At 45.3% G+C, this 18,388-nt stretch overlaps 1 protein-coding gene and 1 long non-coding RNA gene across 2 annotated transcripts in view; both read right to left on the bottom strand.

Annotated features, from left to right (window-relative positions):
* The window catches only part of LOC119435731 (AP-5 complex subunit zeta-1), a 41,881-nt gene extending 34,596 nt beyond the window's left edge, over window positions 1–7,285 (bottom strand). The window contains exons 1-2 of the mRNA XM_037702456.2: window positions 7,096–7,285; window positions 3,043–3,232 (exon numbers count right to left, since the gene is read on the bottom strand). Of these exons, the coding sequence (XP_037558384.1) occupies window positions 3,043–3,232; window positions 7,096–7,244 (339 nt within the window). The 5' untranslated portion in view covers window positions 7,245–7,285. The remainder of the gene's footprint in view (window positions 1–3,042; window positions 3,233–7,095) is intronic.
* A 4,802-nt stretch (window positions 7,286–12,087) lies between these two features.
* On the bottom strand, window positions 12,088–17,817 carry LOC125942004 (uncharacterized). The gene is made up of 2 exons (XR_007464730.1): window positions 13,795–17,817; window positions 12,088–13,038 (listed from the first exon to the last, which is right to left on the bottom strand). It is a non-coding gene; the product is annotated as an uncharacterized LOC125942004 (long non-coding RNA).
* Between the last annotated feature and the right edge of the window lie 571 nt (window positions 17,818–18,388).

The raw sequence follows: 18,388 nt of genomic DNA, 5'->3' as shown, positions 1-18,388 counted from the left end.
ATGCACCTACATCTAAATATACAGGAACGTTTTTGCATTTGGTCGCCCTCAAAATGCTGCCGCTGTGGCCAGAATCACACCTGCGACCTTGAGCTCCGCAGCGCAATGCCATAGCCTCATCGTGGTGCTGAGACTTTGAAAGCAGGACCGCACACACATACATGAAGGCATATAAAATTACTGCACATAGGCTACGATGCATTTCCAACTTATGGAACATTGTTTCTGAGAGGCATTTACAATGTTGCTAATGTACACCTGATTGTATCTATGATATGCAATATCATTTTTGATATGTGGTGACACGCAGATACTCTACATGAATACAACCAGCTGCCACGTGGCATCTGCATCATATACTCCCTGCTTCCCGCTCTTTCACAATGTAGTCGTCCGAAGAAATATCCCACTCAGAAGATTGAGCATACGTACATTGTATGATGACAACATTAGTTCTAGAGCGTTGGTGTTGTTGCGCACTGACTTGTTTGCGTAATTATGCTATCATAATCGTTTTAAGCATGAAATGATTGTCACTCGAAAAATTTTGTCGGACATATCTATCACAATTAAGAACAGATGGCACCTAAACACAATGAAGATTAATTTTTCTGCAAGTTTCACTGTGTCCACAAAAGTGGGCTTCTCAACCAAAGTGTCAGAACTATTTAAGGTTTGACAAAGAGACAGACTATTTCATGTGAAGAGTACAGGTGCTTAAAAAGCACCGCGCACTTCAGAGCTTGCATGATTTGAATGTGTACTGCCAGCGACTACGAAAGAGGAGGACCCGATACACATCCACATACTGGTGCTGCCAGCATCTACCCACATGTCTACTATCGTCCAGTGCTTTTATCTTGCATTATTCGAGCATGTTGTATTGGGGATTGTATTGTATTGGGAACAATTTACAGGTTATTTATAGAGATGGACAGCCAAGATGGCTGACAAGTAAGTCGTGCGCCACATTAGCTTAAAGTCATTTTCTTCCTCACTCAGGCAGGTGCTCAGGCAACCAACCCATAACACTAACCGATTTCAACACACATCTAATCATAAGTATTTAAAGATATATGCAACAAGGTTTAAAATTTTTTTATTTTATATTGCCATGCTGCACGAAGGAGTCAAATGAAGAGCAAGTCTAGGCGCGCACGAGGAGCTGTCTGTTGCCTGTTGGTCTTGGCTGACTGTCCTGTCCCTTGAATTGCACTAACCATGTAGCGTCTTGTAAATAAACATATCTCATCAGTTACGATATAAATGTGGCAAAGAGGAAAGACTAAGACAGGTGCTGCCTTAGGCCCTTTGTTTTCGATATGCTGTTATAAAATCAAAATACAGTACCAACTGGCTTGAACTGCCACCTTGTCGAACATTTTAGCCTTTGGCAATCACGTGTCGGGTCACTCCCTACACACGTAAGTACCAGTTGTGGTCAGATGTTGGGAAGCACCTGGCATTCTCGTGATGTTTCCATTGTGTCATCAACTTTTTTAAACTATTGCATAATTTTACATTGCGCTTTTTTTTTCAATAATTGCACTTTGCAACATCTGCATATATAAAGGCAGCAGCAGCTTCTTAACACACACCTTAAGAAATTCGAATCAGAGAACGGTGACGTCTTACCTGCATGCACTTTACAGAAAAAACTCGCATGGAGTTTAGCGAATCTGAAGGTAATTTTAGTGACAAGGAGGAATGTACTATTATGCACTCGGACAGCCATCAAACATCCTCAGATGAGAGCAGTGAAGAAGAAAGCAGCAATAAGGACCCTACCGAAACATTTTTCGTGGTGACCACCCACAATGTGGCACTGGCTGGAAGCTGTATGTTGTATGGACAAGATCCTCAAGAATAGCAAAGAAAATTTTCTGAAATAAAGCCCTGGCCATGCTTTTGTTCACATGAATGCGCAGTGTCCAAAGCGCATGAAATAGTTCCTGACAGGAACAAATGCTAAGTGGCTAAATGGTCATGACTACAATAGATTATAATGTCGTTACCTTCATTAGTGCTTGCAGTTCTAAAAAAAGCTGTCTTGTCATGCACAATTGCAGAGGCAGTACTGCAAGGTTTTAAAAGAGTGCTACTGATATGACATGATAGACTTGTCATTTTCTTACATTCAATAAAGGACCAAACCCTCTAAACCGTAGGAAAATGTCAGAATGCCCTAAATAACTGATTATAGTACTGCTTCCTATGAACCAGTTTTGGTTTTTGTACCGTGGCAGTGGGTACATTATGATGTGATGATATATTAGATTGCTATGCTTCTGCAATGACTGCAGCTGCAACAAACAAGTTCTGCCAGAATAAACACACGGAGCATTCTAGTTAATTTCTCTGTGAGCAACGCCATCATACATACACTTACTGCTGCACAACGTCAGCCAATTCGCTCTGTGTCATAACATCACAATATTGACAAGCATACATTGTGTATCTTCATTCCAGAAACCATTTTTCCGTGGCTAACCACTGTGACAACGGTATCTCACGATGCGAGACGCACCTACATGTATGGGAACCTTCCCGAAAGTTGTCGCCGATTCTATAACAAACGAATCTCGTTGTCTGATTGGATGCACAACACAAATAGTGGTGTATATTCTAGAACACGCACGACGACCAGTGATTACACTGGAATGCACAGTGAGTCATGCATAAATGGCCGACGGACTTGACGTGTAAATCAGATTTCAACAACCAACGACTGCGCTCACTGCAATCATTGCGCTTTGAGTGTCCCTTGTTCATCAAGGCGCATGTTTGCCCAATAAAGCATTAAAAATCGTGACACATTTTTGCTACTGTCTGGTTGTTCACCATCACTACAACGTGACAATATTGTCAATGATGCCAGGCACATGACATCGAGATATACTTTGCAGTGTCAAATTAACATAGCTTATAATTGTTTTCCAACCTTCGTGCTTGCTTAAGTGTCATCTCATCCTTTTATGTGCAAGACGTGAGGAAAATCTGCTGCAGCTCGGAAAATGTGTGCCAGCGCTCCTTCAAACACACCTGTGCGAGCAGTGCCTGGAGAAACAATGTGAGCTGATGCGGAGGCAAGGGAAGCAGCATTTCCTCGAGGCCATACTGGGGACACAGGGACTCCAGCACCGACAAGGCCAGGTGGCGGCGACCTGGAGGCGAATTCTCGTCCAGCACGGCCACCAGGAGGCTGCTGACGGCCGTCTCTTGCTGGGGGATCCTGTCACACCATGGGCGCATTAAGTACAGGCTGACGGAAGCAACACTGTCATGGCTGTCAGAGCAAATCGGTGCCACTCGGGTAGTACACAAAACAGCATGGATAATGAATGCAACGGAGTGACTTTGCTGGCGGGGTGCGTTGAGTTTCATGTTTCAATAATGCAAAAGCATCTTCAGAACTCTATCGAGCCAAGTAAGCATAACACGTTTTTCACATCCCACCGCAATCTCGTGAAGTTGGCCCCGCTCTAAACATTATTCGAGATGTTTTCCCTGTGCTGCAGCGCACAACGTCCGTGTTGCTCTCAGCGTATTAATTCCCATGCCAGGTAGAACTACCATGAGCATCTTCCTTACATCTCTCATTCAATTTGTTTCCTGCTTTGATTTGTGCTTCTCACAATAAAATTTTTCCAGGTTGCTCCATTTTCCAAGCTTCTACAAAACAAAAGTCAACATCTTACGTAATATCTACAACTGCACACATGGGACACAAAAAAAAAAAAAAGTAAGGATGCCACAGCAACCAGTTTGTTATCTTTCTCAACCATGTCCAGCAATTTCGATTCGGTGAGATACTTGATCAAAACCAACCAGCTCGTATTCACACCGTATTTAAGTCAACTTTCCTTAAGAGAGTTATGTGCCCGTGTCATATGCCAGGCACACGAACTCTTAGACTGAAGTTAACTGAACGAATTAGGACTCAGAAGACATATAAACTAGTTCTCAAAGCATGGTTCACAATTGTTCAATGTAACTTCAGTGGAAGAAAGATCTTTACAAGATTTACAGCTTAAGCAAAATGCACTGTTTCAGGGGTTTGGAAAGTTCTGTCATCACACGCCATCAAAGCTTTTTGTCGTTAAACAACAATAAAAACAAATGGCACTGATGGCAGTACAGCTGTCTCTGACCAGTACCGTCATAAAGCAGGGCACAACTGCAAGGCACTCTCGCTTGCATTCAACACTGCTATAGTCCCACCCACTTTGCGCTTTGATCATGCCGGTAAACTTCTGTGCAGGTGACTTTAATTAGGACTGAAACTAGTACCTGTAACTAGCTTTGCACTTGAGGCACTTGATCAACTGGTCTTTGCAGATTATTTTCTCTCTCCATTAAAGTGCTAATGTTTTCAGGTCTGATTCAAAGCTAAACCGCATCGAGTTTCTGTTCAACTACATGCAGCTTATGTCCAGGAAGCGCCAATATAGCACCCAGCTTTTTCACTCTCCTCTTACATCAAGGACCTGGACCTAGATTCCCTAATTAGGAGGCGGAGACTAACCCAGGAAAAAAGGCCAATACCTTCAATAAAATGACGAAATCTTGTAACCAATTTACCCTTTGTACCGGGCAGACAACATGAGTGTCCTAGCCGACTAAGAAAAAAAGAAAAGGAACAACTAAGGAGAAAGAAAAAAAAAGAAAAAAAAGAAAAAGAAGGAAAAACAAAACATTGCAAGCACTGTCACACGTGGTTATCTCGTCGCTTTCCACCACTCTTGGAAGTGTGCTTTCGTTATCACAATGCTTTGAACGCAACGTCCACTCTCCCAAGTCATCAAACCCAAGCGCCTACGACATGGTAGCACCCTCTCTGGGACAAGGAGACAACTTCACACAGAAGAGGACTAAGTGTTCTGCAGTCTCTTGTTCATGGCTGCCACACCCTCTGTACATAGTAGCCTGCACCTTGGGGGCACAGTCAAACCAGCAGCGGTAGCCCAGGGTGCGCAGTGCGCCCATGCAAGCCTTGTACGGAAGGGCACTGCCGCCACCGTTGTCATAGAGAGGTTCCGCAGCAGTGACATCCTTGTGTTCGCGATACATGCGAAGCTTCTCATTCGTGTTCATACACGATTTCCACAGGGAACGCTCTCCCTCACACACATGGGTCTGAACACTTAACGGTCAGATGCATAGTTTCTCCAGTGTCGGAGTAGTTCAGGAAGCTGTATCTGCGCGTGAGGAAATGCAGCCGCACACTCCACTGTGTTCTGATGCACTTGAAGCTCATATACCTGAACACCCGGCGCATCCAGCTGTCATCGGCCATGTAGCGAAGCCGGTACTCAACGTCGATTTTGCTTCTGGTCTCACGACCTCGAAAGAGGACCAGCCGACATCCCCTTCTATGGCCTCAACTGCGACTCGACTATGACCCCCCAGAGCCTGGCAGCCAACCTCGCGCTGTCCTTTCTCAAGCTATTCACTGGTATAGGCTGACAGACACATGATGGCATTTGCAAAAGTCAAGCTGGGTACATGCACTGCCTTCCACTTCTCGCACTAATAGATAACGGCTACATCCCCAGAGGCTCCGTCAGCGCAGAATGCAGTTGGTGTGCCGAGTGGTCTGTCATAGTCGTTCTTTGTGCACCAACTTATATCCTTTCGTTCCACTAAGCATGACATTCCAAGGTATCGGTATTCTGCGGCATACAGCAGTTTGTACCCGCTAGGCAGCTGGAATGGTCAGGCGGCACCTACTTCGCCGGCTAAGTGGACGACGGCCGGCTTTTGTCAGTTGAACAAAAGGCCAAGCATTGCTAGGTGATCAACAGATATATTGTCACTAGCCTTTGGAGCTGCTGCCTGTCTTCGGCTAAGAGAACAACTACATCTGCAAACGCAAGCCCTGGCAATGTCACGTATATGGCAGGCCTTCATAGGTGAAGTGCGTCTTCGGCCCAATGCCAGACTTGATGAGTGCGCGCTCCAGACCTAATGCATAAAGTTGGTGAGAGCGGGTCTCCCTGATTGAGTCCTCTGCAGACTGTCACTGGCTCTGTAGACATATCTCCAAACCTACCAACCACTGAGCTATCAGTGCTGAGGCAACAAAGGAGGTCTATCTACTCCGTTGGCATATCTATGTCGGCTATGCGGCACAGCATGCGATCGTGTGGGATGCTTTCATACACCTTCGCGACAGGAAACGTACGAGTAGTCCTCAAGATTCCTTTCACGCCACCTCTATGCAGTGTGTAAAGACAAAACGATTATCTTTCGGTTGGGACGGAAGCCATTTTGGAGTTCGGTGAGATGCCCACTCTTTTCTGTTTGTGCTCATCCAGGCCTAAAGCACCTGTGCAGTACACACTGGTGACGGTGACAGGCCTGTAGTTACGTGGCGTGCTGTGCTCGACACCCTATAGGTTTCTTGGGCACAAGGCAAATGCGGCTGCAGAGCCAGTCAGTCGGTGGGGATGGCTCTGCAAAATGCCAGTACATGTAGCTGCGACGTGTTCTACTGCTCTCCTGCCGAGGCACTTTAACAGATCCCGCAGGTACGTTGTCGACTCCTTACTCTAGCTGTAGCTGTCTGTGATCCGACTTGTGCATGCGCTCGGCCAAGCGCCAAACGCGAGACCATCCACTGACAGTGGCCTGCCTGCCTGCATGTCACCTCGAGCTGGCTCGAGATGACATATGTCAACAAAAACATTCACAACAGTCCACACCACCTAGTTCCTAGAGGTCGCATTAAATCGTTCTCAGCAGAACACGCATAATATTCAAGAGAGTCACACTGAACGGTTATTAAACATGCTTCGAAAATGACGCAAAGGTCTGCTTGTTATGAGCTCTTTCACCAATCTTTACACTGTCAGAAGTTGCACCTCGTGCGTCGAGCATCCGAAATTCCCGCGTGCCGTGCCCATCAAGCTGGTACTCCTGTCGAATGCATATGTCATGGCCTCAGACGAAAATTACCATCTTTGTGTGAACTTGATTGACACATGTACACTGACGGAAGGGTAAACTAATGATGAACACTTCCCGGGCGTATGCCGACCACGAGAAGCGAAACCATGAAAATGCTGCGCGTGATCTCGCGCCTTCAGTACTCACAACTCGGGGTCGCATTCTTGCACGGCGGCGTGCAGCTGCTGCAAAACGTCCTTGGTGAGTTGCTTCGGCAGGTTATCCAGCAATTCGGACAGATTAAGCTTCCGGTGGCTGCGCACCGAAATGAGATCGTCGACGAAGCTAGCTGCCATCGCCGCCCTCGCATGCTTTCTCGCTGTCAGCTGATCAAACGAGGCGCTGCTGATCACAGAAGCGTATCGCCGCAGCTCGGCTGTCCCCGGTTTGGGTCGAAACCGGATATGACGTGGGTCAGGGAGGTACTCCCTGCCCCCAGATAGGTACTAGTTCGCCTAGGGAAAGGCGCTGCTAGGTGCTGCTGCGAAATCCCTGTGGTTTCTGCCGGCTCGTTCAGGTGGTCATTTGCTTTGTCGTGCTACCCCTCGCCGGATCGTGATCAGTCATGTCATCCTTGCGCGGTGTCATTATCGGTGACAGCCAGATGAAATTCTTGAATAGGTCTCGTTTGCGCTTGATCGACTCCATTCAAACCTGTACGTTCAGTTTTGGTGGTTACGACGCAGTACGGCTGGCGAGAGCGGTCTCCGCCATGCGTTTCCAGCCTGTCGATTTCGCCGTAGTCTATGTTGGCGGGAACGACCTCGACACCAGCATGGACCCACAAGAAATATGCGACAACATCAAGGCAAGTGTACTGAAATCACAAAATTCTAAACATTGAGCGCTGATGGTTGTTTTTTTTTTTTTTTAATTTTAGGCGTTGGTTGTCCAGCTTCAACGCGACGTGGCCCCCGTCGTGCTGGCTTTCAAGGTGCTCCCTCGCTGCTTGGACTCCGGAGATGCTTATGCGGAGCGCAAAATGAAGAAGCGTCTATTGCTTAACCGCAAATTGACGGCTACATTTAAGCGCATGCCGTGTCTGCGGATTTTGAACCCCGAGGTAAGCTATTTCCAACGGCATGCCTTTGCATACCGTCCGGAACACGCACGGCTTAATTTTTTTCGCTCGTTTGAAAAATGGCTAACTTTTTTCGCTGCTCACTGCGGCAGAAATGCATACCGTTTGTCGTAGTTGCGAGTCTCCATTATCAGAATCGCATTACTGCGGTGAACAAAGCACGTGTTGCGGTACGTACTGTGCGCACGCCACGCATTTCGCCCTTTGTTGTATAGTCGGAAATATTGGTCCCACTTTTCAGGGCAACTTCGCAGCTCTGTGGCAGTGATGTTTAGTTTATTCTATCGAATACATGATATGTGTTTTCATAATAGCACTGCTTTTGAGATTTTGGTGAGGTTAGACTGTACAGGGTACTCGGGCTGATTTTGATCACATGACAGGCGACCATGAGGTAGAAACGGGCCTCGAGGCTGTATAGTGGGACATATTCCCACTTTTTGCTATTACAGAATCGGTGTCGGCTTCGAGATTTGACATTATGTGAATACCTCATCAAAAAATGCACTTTTAATGCTTAGGACAGTAAGCTATGTTTTCTGCTTCTGTCCATGAAAGGGTTAAGATGCATGCATTATTGAAAGGTAAAACCATGCACATAGTTTTCAAAACGAAACCCTCTTTGCCTCTTCCTTGCTCAGTGGCTGCTGGCTGCTAGTTCTGCCGATTATACATTTTGGGTCACTGTGTGGCACCGCATGTGTGCAACTTGGCATGTGTCCAATTAGCAACTTGGTTTATCGTTAAGTGCAACTCAACATGTACCACAGGGTAGATAAGCAGAACAATAGGCAAGAAGTCTGCAACAGGAAATTAAGAAGTCGGCCACCGATATGTCGGGAAGTCAGCATCAAAAGAAATTGAGTGTAGACATAAATGAACAAAACATGACTGGGACATGCATAGAGCTACATAGAAGTGAACGAGTTATTAGTACATCTCACTAAACATTAAAGACGGCTTCATTTATAACAGATTTTCACGTATGCATGGAATCTGCCAGCTTTTTTTCTGCACAATGCTGCTGTGTCAACACACCATTCTTGAAATGACAAATTCATGCAAAACGTATCTATCGGTGTTGATATATTTTCTAGCATTTTTGTTTACTGAGGCCCAATCCGGCCAACACACACACATTCTCGTTAATTTAAATACATCACTGTAGATGGCTGCCACAAGCACATTACGAGAACTGTGAATTGGAAGCTGTTAGCTACCTGTGGCTTGAGGTCATGTAAGGGTACATATGATCTTTTAGTGCACACTGACTTGTTACCAATTTGACTGGCTCCTATTGCACTCCAACTGGATAGCAATAACACACTGGCCACTTAACGTGCAAGCTGCAGAAAGCCTGTAAAAGCTGAATATACACTCACGAGCAAAAGTTCATAAGACCATGGCATAAGCAAAAAAATTCAAACCTTCTGCTACAGCTGTGCGCTGTCAAAAGTGTCTTAATGCATTGCATTGGTTGAACAGGCACACATTGGCTGTACCACTTGGATTGGATTTTAGCGTGCATGCGTAGGCTGGAAAAAAAATTGCAGCATCTTTGGTCTCTAATCTTTTGCTCACCAGTGTAAATTACTGTTTCTGTTGTAAATGGATGTGGCTTGCACACTACGCATGGGCATGCTAAATTTCTGGGGGGAAAAGAAAAAAAGACGTGGCATGAAGAACAAAAGTTGGTGCAGCCACGTAACCTGCCTGACCTTTGTTGGATCTTCGTTGCGCTCACAGCTTAAAGGTACTGAACTAGGCGAATGCCTCACAAATGCTCGATTTCAGCCAGTTGAATTTCAAATTCAAAGCACATCCATTTGTCCATCTGCTGCTATGTTACTCGTTATTTAGTGAGAATTTTTACTGCATTCACTGGTGCTGACAGATGTCAAGTCAGTGTAGCTCAGCATACTTTATTCTGTTTGTCTTTAAAATATGCTTGAGATGGTATTCTTGCAAGTGCTGAAAGTTCTTGAGACATGGATCAGGTGACACGGGCAACTATGAAAAGACTAGGCTACAGAAACTCGCGTTTCTGAATTGTGCCCCATTTGTTCAGCCATGCTAAAATGTGAGGAGCCTAGCCATCTGAAGACAAGGAGCAAGCAAATTGAGTGCAGCTACCAAGCAACAAACTTCGACTCTAAAGCAAGCACAGTGAGCAGAATCAGTATCCAATGCTAGTAATTCTTACATTACGAGCCACCATTTGACAGCTATGGCCAGGAACTGAAATATCCATATTTAAAAGGCACAAATGTATATACAGTTAAAGGTGGCAAACATTCGTGCATGTGAATGCTTGCTACCCTCTTGCACCACCTGCAGGTGTCCAGGTTTGTGCTCGACAGTACATATCGCAGTGATCTGAATGCATTATAAACATTTGTCCCAATTGCACTGCTTTTTTTTTTCTTCTCCAGCATCGGTTTCTTGACGCATCCAAGAAGCCAAGGCGCGCCATGTTTGCAGACGATGGGTACCATGTGCACAGAGGTCGAGGAATTGACCAGTTGGGAAAGATCGTTGTCAATGCTCTTGCTCAGCAGTTTGGCCATGGTGTCAAGTCACCTGCACGCGCTGAACCAGGTGCTGTCTACAAGGCAGTCAAGTGCTGCTACTGCAACATCAAGGGCCACAAATCAAATGAATGCATGAAGTTCTGCAAGCCACCTTCTCGCCAGATGTCAACACAACGCTAAATGTTGCCTGCCATCAAACGGCCCTTCTCAGGGCCACCCATATGTTGTCCGGCAGGTTCGAGATGCTCCTGACCGTTGCCCTCTGCATTTTCCTGTTTAGCTAGGAATCGCTTTGCTTAGCAAGATGTCGGGAAGGTAAGGATGTACATCTGGCATAATGCTAGGATTCCTTTGCTTCCAATTCTATACTTATGACCACAGCCGACCAGTTTCTGCAATAACATAGCTCAGACCATACAGTGCAAGGGATAAGAATTGTATAATTGTTACATTATCTCGGCCCAAGACTTGGGTCGGGATATAATGTGGGTGTGGCACAGCTATAGTTAAGGTGTTTGTACAATATACAGGGTGTTTCAGCCAACTTCCGTCAAGGCTTTAAAAAAGAACGAAACTATGTCTGCAATATTCAAATGCAATCAAGTAGACTACCCTTTTGAGCAACTTACTGCTTATTGAGAAATATCCAACTGCTTTATTTTTATCTCACACTTGCTTTAAACGAATGAACAATGCGGCATGCAGACAAGATCTAAAAAAAATGCAGATCCCACGAACTGTGGAAATAATATAAGCGAAGGCGCTTTCTTTGGGGCTCTGAGAAAATTGAAACGTGAAACTGAAATCAGCATATTGCAGTTTTCAATGCAACCATCACACTGGATTCGTACATTCCTAAAACAAATTTTATTGTAACAAGTGCATACAGAATAAATTTGCAGAATATTCAAAGTACATCTTGCTTGAACAAAACCATAAAGTTCCAAAGCAGTAAGGTAACACAATGTTGCTAACACATGGTTAATGCAAAATTTGTCACCGATAAAAAGGAACTGCTACACACCATTTGTTGGTTCCTTGACAATTTTTTTTTTCTTCTGTGAGTGATGGTTGAAAATCCTTGCTACAGCACATGCAGACACGTCAAAAATCAAAACACAGCTACGGGCACTATGGTGTAGAGAAAGAGATATAATTTTGCATGCACATTTAGTCTGAATAAGAGGGATACAAGGTTACAGCACAAACATTACTCTTAAATTGCAGTAAAAAAAAATGAGGGCAATGGATGAATCTCTGCGACCTGGGATTCTCAATGTGCAGCCATACCAAAGTACACAAGCATTTCTGCATTCGGCCTCTATCAGGATGTGGTTTCTGCAACCTCGAATGAAAACCACAGCTGCTGAGCTACTGCAGTGGTGACATCACAGTAAAAGGTAATAGTGAAAAATTAAAACGTTAGTACTATGGCCACTCAATGTTCATGTTGGATGAGGTCAAGTGAAGGTTGTATTTCCGAAGATTTTTCTGGTGAGTGCAAAAAGGAGAAAAAAATTTGAAAAGTGATAGTGTACGTTTTTTATTGTACATTAACAATTGTGCATATACAGCTTTTTTTTTTTTTTAAACCTTGCATGTAATTTATAAAAGTTTCCAGTGCAGAGAGCTTGATGTTCTTGCTTCTAGGCGAGGTGGACACCCTTGACCAATAATGCGAGTTTCAAAAAGTTCATTTTGAAAAATTCAGTAATTAACTCTTTTTATTAGTGCCTTGTGGGCAAGTGTCTGAATGGCATATTTGGAGGCAGTCGCATTTGAATGCACACCCCCCCTTTTTTTTTTAACTTGGAAATCTGACTTGTATTGAAATTTTTTTAAATTGAGTTTTCAAAGCTCAATTAAGTACTATCAAAACTTAGTGCATCCTGCTGCACATCAGGGGGAGTATTCTGTAAGAGTCCACCTCGTGGACTCTTGCAGAATAACCACCCAGATGGCAATGCCCCATCGAAAAGTGTGGGACGAAGTTTAAACGATACCCTGACATGGCACACAGACGCACATGCTTGCCAGGCAGAGTGTCATATCTGTAGCTACAACTGGCAGAGATGTTCAGACTTTCTCATACCTGTCGTCAAGGAGTGTTTCCGTCTGATACGATAGTGGGACCCCCTTTTCTGCGCTTCCAGCACACTCGGTTCCAATACTACCTGAATTTACCGTTGAAATTCAATTACACATATCTTATAATTAGGCGCAACTTTTAAGATTTGTGGAGTTTAAAAATAGAGGAATTCCTCTGCATTTTCGCAAAGGAACTCCTCCGCAAGAATGCCACATTCGCTGCACTTGTAAGTGTGCAGTGTGCGTTTGATCATTTCATGCAACCAATTTTGAAGCACCTTCTGTCGGTAAAGAATGCATGAAACAGATTTTTGCACTAAGACTGGAATCTGTTGCGAACTCTGGAAATATATCTATGTAGGAAGGACCTGTTGAGACAGTTGCAGCCATCTGAAAAGGGGGAAATAAAAGCTTGCATAAATGCAGGTCTAGCACTTTTATGCTACTAAGAGATGACCCCACACACCTTGATGGGTAATGTTACAAGCAAAGAGTGAGGATACAGAAAGTTGCACTGTTACCCACACTGTTCACAAGCGAGGCATTGTGTTGCTTTCTGCATAGGGTCTATGAATGAAAACCACCTCTTGCACATCGCACAGTGCACTGCCAATTGCTATGTATAGGAAGAGTTACAATTCTTCAAATGCAATTATGACCTAGATCTTTCAATTAATGCACTTATCCTGAACAAGTCCCCCAAACTTGAACATCAAGTCTGAAGCTACAAAGCATTATTCCCGTAAAGTTGCACTACATCTTTTTTTTAACACAGTAAGGATCTATCTGTAGACAATGCCACCATGGACATGCTAGCCATTTAATATTGCACTGCATGTAGCAAGAATCGCACAAAAGATTGGTCACTCCCGCAGCCTTTGAAGCCCCTTACAACATCTCGCCTATGACGACATGATACGAAACTATGATTATGTAACTTATCATGAATTACCACTGAATGAAAGCTTGTGCACACATGCACACCCCTCCAAATTTCTGGCAAATCGGAAAGCAGCTGTTAACGCATCCCGTCTCTTCGATCACCTCTGCATTGTCACTCTTTGTGTGCGTTTACAATAAGCACTCTGTGAAAAGAAGAAAAATTAGGGCAGCAGCAATAGGCAGGCAGCGCAGAGTTATTTGTACCTTCTTGGCTGTTGTCAGTTCCTCAAGTCAGCTTCACCGCAGTATAGCCGTGTTATGCGGTGAAGCGTACAGAATGTATGGCGGTGCAGCATATTTACCATGTGAAGCTCATCTGAAGTTAAAATGGGACACTGTCAAGGGGCCCAGTTGGTGCTTACGGTCACCCGACACTATCAGCTTAGGTACCCACACTGTGCTGTCTCTTCATGCATTTGGACAACAATCGCCATGTGTAAATCTCTGTATCTGCTACTAATGTCGCTAAGAGCCCAAACAGTTTCCAAACTACAAATATGATCAAGTAGCAAGCTTGGCAATGTTTTTAGAAGCTCATTCTAAAGTAGTTAAGTACCACCAGAATGCTTCAATGTCAAACTGGATTAAAAACCTGGGATGAGATCACGCAAGCATCTACCTTTCTAATTGTTCGCTTCGCCTCCTACAACACCGAGTAGGCAGCGTTCAACTGGCGCTCCCACTTGACCAAGCAGACGACCGCTGACGAAAGCACAGCAAAGGCGAATCATCAGAGCGTAAGCAAACATTCAGAAAGTGAGATGCTTGTGTGATCTCACCCCTGGATTTAGAGAAAGCAAGGATAATTTCAACACCAAGGAACACAGATATGTGTTCGACAACGAAAGCTTCAGAAGGGGCTACTTCCTCGTCAGCACTGTGGAAAGACTTATGAGCTCACCAACCAGCAGGAATTTTCACTAGTGGCAGAAATCGCAGGTTGAAAGATATCTGCATGATGACATTTTGGGTCAAAAAGATCTGTTGGAGCGATGGGCTTGGCTTGCGAAGAGATACCTACTGGTGTCAGACACTAGTGTGTCCAGTAAGCAGCTCTTTTCGCTGTCTGAATCAATTGTGACATGCAGCAGGTGTCACTGCTCCTCAAACATGTCGAGCTGTTGTCCTTGCTTCATGGAACATTAAATAACTGCAGTTATGACACAGACAAGCAAAAGTATTGTATTAGATAATTTTGTTGACCATGAAGCATTATTTACTGTGCAATGAACTATTTTGTACCACTGGTTAGTCAAAAAAATGCATTTTGGCAATACCAATAGTATTCATATTCAAAAGTCCGAATGGCTACCTTTTCTTTCACCTCATAATATGGGCAGCAACACTTCATTAAATGGTCCCTAAGGTGGTTTTTGTCAACCCTGAGCAAATCTCTTACAGTAAAGATATAGACAGTCTTTACAAATGTCAGATTACTTTTCAATGTATTTACCACCACTGTGGTGATAGTAATTTCAATTCATGTGAAGCACTCACATACACAGTTTGCACTCCTCGCAGACATCGGTAACTAGTGGCAGTTGACCAGCATCCTTGAGGGGAGAAATAAGTTTATGGCCACAGCATGTGGATAGGATAGGAATAAACTTTATTTGTCCAGCGGTTAAGGCTGTTGGTGCCCGGGGCTAGGCTGCCAGGGGTCCATCGCCGGAGAAAAATCTTTCGAGATCCTCGGCAATGGCCCTTGCCCGCTGGACGGCCCACTCCTGGTCCACAGCATGTGCATGCAAGCTTCAGATGACATGGCTGAACCTAATTATATGTCGTCAGGAAATGCATGTCTGCTGTCGCCATTTCGAGTGCAAATATTAGTTGCGTGGGTACATCCATTATGGCAAATAAATAATCCAGGCAGCTTAGCACTGGGCAACTGCAATATTTATCAAGTAGCACACTGCATTCAAGGCCAGGCGCTGCCACGCTTGTCTGGGGAAAGCAGTGCTCGTATATACGCGGGCTGGACCATTTCAAAGCAGTTACATTGGAACTCTGTCCACTCTTGTAGGGTGCATTTTCTCTGTGGACACTGCCACTGCAGGAATAATGTTCTGCCAAATGCACAAATGAAAAATTGCAGCCCTGTGCTCTTGCAGTCCCTGGTGCACAGGCAGAACAGCCATGAGTCTTCTCCCGTCCACAATTCTGAAATCCACCAATACGCAGGTGGCTTACTGTGGCGCCCCTACAGGCAGCGAGCGCACACCATACATCTGCCGCTACCTAGATCGCTACACATTGAGGGCCTCCGTGATTTTCTGTAAATGCTCAAATATATTACAGGACACGATCATTAGAAAATAATAGGGTCCTTCACAGTGCTGACATCTAGGCTGCAACAGAGCCAACTCCAACTGCACTGGTAGACATGGCTGTGGAACGCCACATTTTGCAGTTCCATTACCATATTTTCTGCACAATGCTATAGTCTGCAGGATTTAATTTGGGCTGAAAAGCCCCTCTCACCAAGCATAATGGCAAATTTTGGTCATACACTGGAAGTTCTAAGACACCGTCAAGGGAGCATTTTACCGAACAAATTTCTCTAACTGGTTGAGATAAAAGAAATTGAAATGTTTCGTTTCCATGCTGGCCAGGAGGTGAGTGCTACAAGCAACAGCGGCACTCAACCCCTTTGCATTCAAGTGATCTTGCTTCTTAGTCTTCTCTTATACCAAAGCCGAGGGACCATGTCACACTTGCATGATGAGCCCCACCTCTTTTTTTTTTCCTTCTCCCTTTTTTGCTGCATGGCACACATCCAGTGATGGCATTTAACATTGGTTGACTTACCAAACCAAAGTCAGATGCCATGGTTGGTGATGTTGCAAGCAGTGCGTTTTACATAGAGACATTTGTGTGTGTAACCTTAACTCTCTGGCTGAGGTGGGACTCCCTCAAGAAAAAGGCCTTGATAGCTTTGTTTAAAATTTCATTTGTTTTCCCACTGTGCATCATTTTGATAATTTGCAGACAGGATTGCCAGTGTGTGATCTGTGCACTGCACTTGTTGGTTTGCAACGTCCAAACCTTTAAAATAAAAAGGTTTTCTTACATAGTCTGCACCCGCCTTATAGTCCACTAGAAGAAAGTGCAACTGAACTTCCCGAAGGCATTTGCCTCCTATGTTCCAGGGAAGCAGCCCAAAAGAACATACCTTATTCATAGATGTCAATTCTTTTATTGCGATAGCAATTATATGGACACTTCAACCGGATTTCTGCCGTTGGCGTCGCCACCGCCATGAGGTTCCGTATAGATTCCAAGGGCAATAAAATCGTCGTCGCGCGCCGTATGCGCGAGCGAAAGCGCGCTATCACGGAGGGCGAACGCACGGTGGAAAGCAAACGCGACCGTCTCGCGAAAGGCCGTTGGGGTATGGGAGGGAGGGAGGCGGGGCGACGCTGTGCTCTGGTGCCAAAGGCGTATCTTACCACTCAATCTCCCACGCGAAAGCAAGAAACGGGAAGAGGGGGGAGGGGGGGGGCAGCTTCTCCTCTGCCAACAACTTCTCTGCCCGGCGGTCGCCCGCACCGTCTCTAATCTCCACACGGCTCTGACCTTTGTATGGGCTGTGCATTTGCCGCTCAGTTTCCGTTGAAGCGATAGACCGCGCGAACTTGCGCTTGCTGCCAGCGCTTTGACAGTCGTTGGTTGCGGTCATTCAGTGTGAGCTATTCATGTTTGCTTGTGCGCGCTGACACCACGATTGTTAATTCAGTTAGTAAGCCAATGTGTCCAAGTTTATGCAACCGATAAAACTACTATCCCTACTCCGAACAGCGCTCTACTAATTTGCTATCGCAATCGATGCTTCGCCTTTCGGGCAAAACTGCGACAATTTTTTTTGCTTCTGTTCTGTGTTAAATAATGGGAACCCAGGACCGTGGAGGTAGCATGGGCCTGGCGGTCTGGAGCTTGCCCAGTGATTGTCGGATCACACCGCTGGCACCAGTTGTTACAAACTGTGCACCCAGATGTTCAGGATAGTGCTGCTGATTGCACTTTGCAGTGGCTCGTGAATCCTAAGGGGGCCAGGCAGAAGATACGGCGGCGACGTAAAGAGTAACAAAGAATGTTCACTTTACATCGTTACGGAGCAGTCGGCTCTACAAGCTTCCTGACGGAGAGCGACAAACACTCTAATTTGCTCAAAAGCTGAAGTCTGTTGGCGAGGGCATCCTCTACAGAGTCTGGAATGCCCTTGCTCAAGAGAGGGAGAGAGCAAACGCTCTCCACGCTGGCGGCCACCACTCGGTACATGGAAGCGTTCAATGGATTTCTTAACCGCCACTGGCTTAGCAGATGTAAAGGCACTGACACACACACAGACACTGCCAGCATCTTGCTTGCCAGGAGGAGGAGGAGGGGCGAAGGCACACACAAAGCTTAAATGTCCCGCTTGCTGAAGGGAGACAGCACCGTGGAGCCTACGCAGACATCAGGACGGTGTGCAAGCCGTGGGTAAGAAGGCAAGAATGCGCGCAGAAAGACTTATGCCTTTTTTGTCGTTGGGGCCTCCTAGGTGTTTTCCAACGGTTGCAGGTGGCTCGGCGTATTTAAAACGTCCGGCCTTTCGCCGTTGCTTTGGTGGCGCGACACACATTTTTCACCTCACAGGGCAGTCGTAACATTGGTTAGACTAGTTCTTGTGCACGCTCAAGGACACTGAGCTTGAACAACGCCATGAAGGCTCTTTGTCTTTTTAGTGCTATTAGAACTGTTCTTGCGTTTTACGTGTATACGGAGTCAATTATAAATATTTTGCAATATGGCTTTA

The sequence above is a fragment of the Dermacentor silvarum genome, unplaced genomic scaffold, assembly GCF_013339745.2.
Source record: "Dermacentor silvarum isolate Dsil-2018 unplaced genomic scaffold, BIME_Dsil_1.4 Seq868, whole genome shotgun sequence".
In the NCBI taxonomy this organism is placed as follows: domain Eukaryota; kingdom Metazoa; phylum Arthropoda; class Arachnida; order Ixodida; family Ixodidae; genus Dermacentor; species Dermacentor silvarum.
This window is presented reverse-complemented; position numbering and strand designations above follow the sequence as displayed.